At 31.8% G+C, this 3,256-nt stretch overlaps 1 protein-coding gene across 1 annotated transcript; it reads right to left on the bottom strand.

The window, feature by feature from the left end:
* Nucleotides 1–679: 679 nt before the first annotated feature.
* On the bottom strand, nucleotides 680–3,007 carry Bma-mrpl-30 (Uncharacterized protein; the record flags this gene model as incomplete). Its single annotated transcript, XM_001900471.2, has 6 exons — nucleotides 680–787; nucleotides 1,098–1,181; nucleotides 1,407–1,541; nucleotides 1,988–2,098; nucleotides 2,399–2,517; nucleotides 2,989–3,007. 6 exons carry the CDS (start codon nucleotides 3,005–3,007, stop codon nucleotides 680–682), a joined length of 576 nt encoding a protein of 191 aa, XP_001900506.1.
* Nucleotides 3,008–3,256: the final 249 nt, after the last annotated feature.

Genomic DNA, 3,256 nt, shown 5'->3' with positions numbered 1-3,256 from the left:
ATTCTTATCCTTAAAAAACAAATCCTCAGCTGCAACCATTTAATATAAGGTAATTCAAGACTTGCATTTGTCACTGTGGTACTGATACAACTAATGGTAATTTACATGTAATTTATATGCAGATGAATTGACCATTCCAATAATGAGCTATTGCAATCAATTGGATGATTGTCCATAAAAACTCAAAAACCAATCGCTATATATTTGCTACACACATTAGAAAACCTCTAAACATTAGACTTAAAAGTCTAAAAATTTGATATTTACAACTTCGTGTGGGGAAAGTCTTGAGTTATGCGTGTGGTAATAGACATTTTTATATGTTGCTTTTGTTTGAAGCCATATGTTTCAACACGTCCCAACATTCTCGCAGTCAGAAGGAAAATGTGTGAAAGAAACTGAAATTGCCATTATCCGGACTTGACATTAGAAAACACATTATCCTGTGGGTACACATGTCACTCGCTTCTTATATCACTGCTAAAGCAATGAAAAACAAACAGGACTAAATGTGAGTAAAGCCTTTTACTTTTTTGATTTTGATTTTTATATGTTGCTTTTGTTTTTTCACATTTAATGTTAAAATTTAAGCAAAATGATGACAGAGATTTAACAAATTGAATGAATTAAAAAAAAAAAAAAACGTAAACAAATGAGTTAACGCACATAAAATATACAATCATTCGACTAGTGTGACATTCTTCCTCGTATAAACATTTGTTTCAAATATATCTTGACATTTGTTGTACCGACTTCTCAGTCGTGAACACAGATAGCTGTTACTCATCTAAATAAGCAAAACTTATGATTTATATTGCCATAATAGATAAAGATGATATGTTATCGGCGTATGTATAATTGTACTGTAATAATAAGGGAACACTTAGCAATAATCCAACGACTTTAATGAATGAAAAAGAAAGTATACAGATCTAACATATCGTAAATAGCGGAATCTTATTTGCTCTTCACCTAAAACCGTACCATAGTCAGAATTCAATAGTTCAACAGTAACTGAAAATTCTAATAGTGTAAGGAAAAAACTTTAACTACAAATCGAATAATAAGGAAGTAAATCAAATAGCAAGAAAAAATACCTGCTTGTGCGGATCCATCACATTCAACTGAGACGGTTCATAAGCTAAATGCTTGTCGACTACGCATCTTCCATCTGGAAAGACCTGAAAAAATTATTCTGAAAAGCTGCCTAATTAATTTGATTGATTAAAATTAAATCTGGAAAGGAATTTTCGGTATTTTCATTGACAAAGCCTCATCGTTCATCTCTTTCATTCTTGTGAAGTCCTTATGCATGTCAGGTTGCAGTCAGCAAATATCGATTCAACAGAAATTATTAATGCACGATTTCCTGCGTAAAACAGCTATTTTATCACTTCCATGCTTACTTCCAAGGCGTTCACATCATCAATTGTTGGTTCACCATTGGGAAATGACAGTCCACGCACTTCAATGATATGCTTCAAAGGCCATAATTCTGTATTCTGTGAAGCAGTATTTTTGAAAATATACATTTTACCAGGCTGAAAGAAGTCTAAGAGCAAGCATTGAAAGAATCACTTCCAAATTTATTTTTAAAATAAAACTTCCACTTGATTCTTATGAAGAAAAAAATGTGCTTATCCACACATTAATTCCGCTTTATCTGCTTTTTTAATGCTAATCTTCAAGAAAGAGAAGTTTGTACTACTTTTTCTACTTACTTTTATCAAACAATTATAAATCATTAATCGCAGTGCCCATCATTCGATGAAGTATATGACTACAGATGGTAATCACACCTATGCTGAGGGCACTAGGGGGTTGGTGCCAAATATACATTAAAGACAGAGGACTTTTGTATTGTTAAAAAGGAAAGGAACAAGAATTATGATGACGGCCAATGACTTCTCAAAACCAACAAAGTTAAAGGATTAAATTAATTCTTCCCATATTTAATTCTTGACAAAAAATAGCATCAGTCACTTACTTCAACATCTTTACCAAACAAGTTTTCAATTTTTTTTTTGATATAGGGCGAATTTGTCGAATAATTCTTATATATCCATACTAACCAGAGTTTTGGTGGTTCACCTTCTCTCTGAAAGAGTGCAGTTAGTTTTTTCCTAAATTCAATCATTGTGCTGCATAAATTACGTTTTAGATTAATTCATACCAAGAATATATTAAAAACAGAACAAGGGATACACTAATTTCAACAAATGTTTTTAAAAAACAATTACGGTCAGCATTTTTCCCATTTAATGAGCCAATATTTGTAAAACTCTCAATAATATATTGGGAATCTCCTAAATTCTTCCTTGGGAAATCATTCCAGATCTGTAGAATTTTGACTGAAGTGCGATTCTCCTTCAAATACAATTTATTAAAAGAGAAAAACCTTTTCAGGAAAATGTTCTGGCCCAACCATGTGCTTCTCATAATTGAATTCTTTTGAGATATCATTTCTACGAGGAAGATATCGGTACCAGTGTCCAGTTTTTTTGTACACCCACTGGTCTAAAAGAGTTACGAAAATTTTTAAGTCAGTTCTTCAGAGAGTTTCCGTACAAAAGTTGATAATCCGTTGTAGTATATAGCGCAAAAACTGAACAAAATTTAAAAAAAAACTAAAATAAAAAACCGACATTTTATGGCACTAGCATTCAGTAGGCGGAAATATCACAAAAAAATTTCTACTTAACTAATATTACTGATGGAATTTCGATGAGCGGACAGTGAATCAATAAAGGAGGAAATCATAATTTATTTTAGATGAGAATTCAAAACGTAAATGAACTTATTTGAATTCTAATAAGAGCCTGAATTAGCAGAACTATACAGTATAAAACAAGTCCATTAAGTAATAAGACCAATTTTTCAAGGCAAAAGATATAAATGCATGTAAAATACATTTGTAGCAGATTCAGATAATGAAAAAATCAGACAGTAAGCATTTCAAACTTATATGCTAAAATAACTTTAACTTACTTCTAATAACTTTGGCCATCGTTTATCTGAATCGCAGCTTTCTGTGATTGTTATTAGCGATATGAAAGAAACTGGAAGTCTGAAATGACACTGTTATTAATGCTTCTCTAAACAGAAAGTAATGTCGTCAACAAATGAAATGTTACGTTATAGCTGATATTACAATACGATTTATTTCATATTAGCCCCAATCCCTACGCAGACGTGTGATGCGTCATTCTTGACTTGCATACCCTTCAGCAAAATTAAAGGAACCAACTTTGAGGAG

The sequence above is a fragment of the Brugia malayi genome (assembly GCF_000002995.4).
Source record: "Brugia malayi strain FR3 genome assembly, contig: Bm_v4_Chr1_scaffold_001, whole genome shotgun sequence".
Lineage (NCBI taxonomy): Eukaryota > Metazoa > Nematoda > Chromadorea > Rhabditida > Onchocercidae > Brugia > Brugia malayi.
The sequence above is the reverse complement of the archived record's forward strand: the minus strand, read 5'-3'. Positions and strand labels throughout refer to the sequence as shown.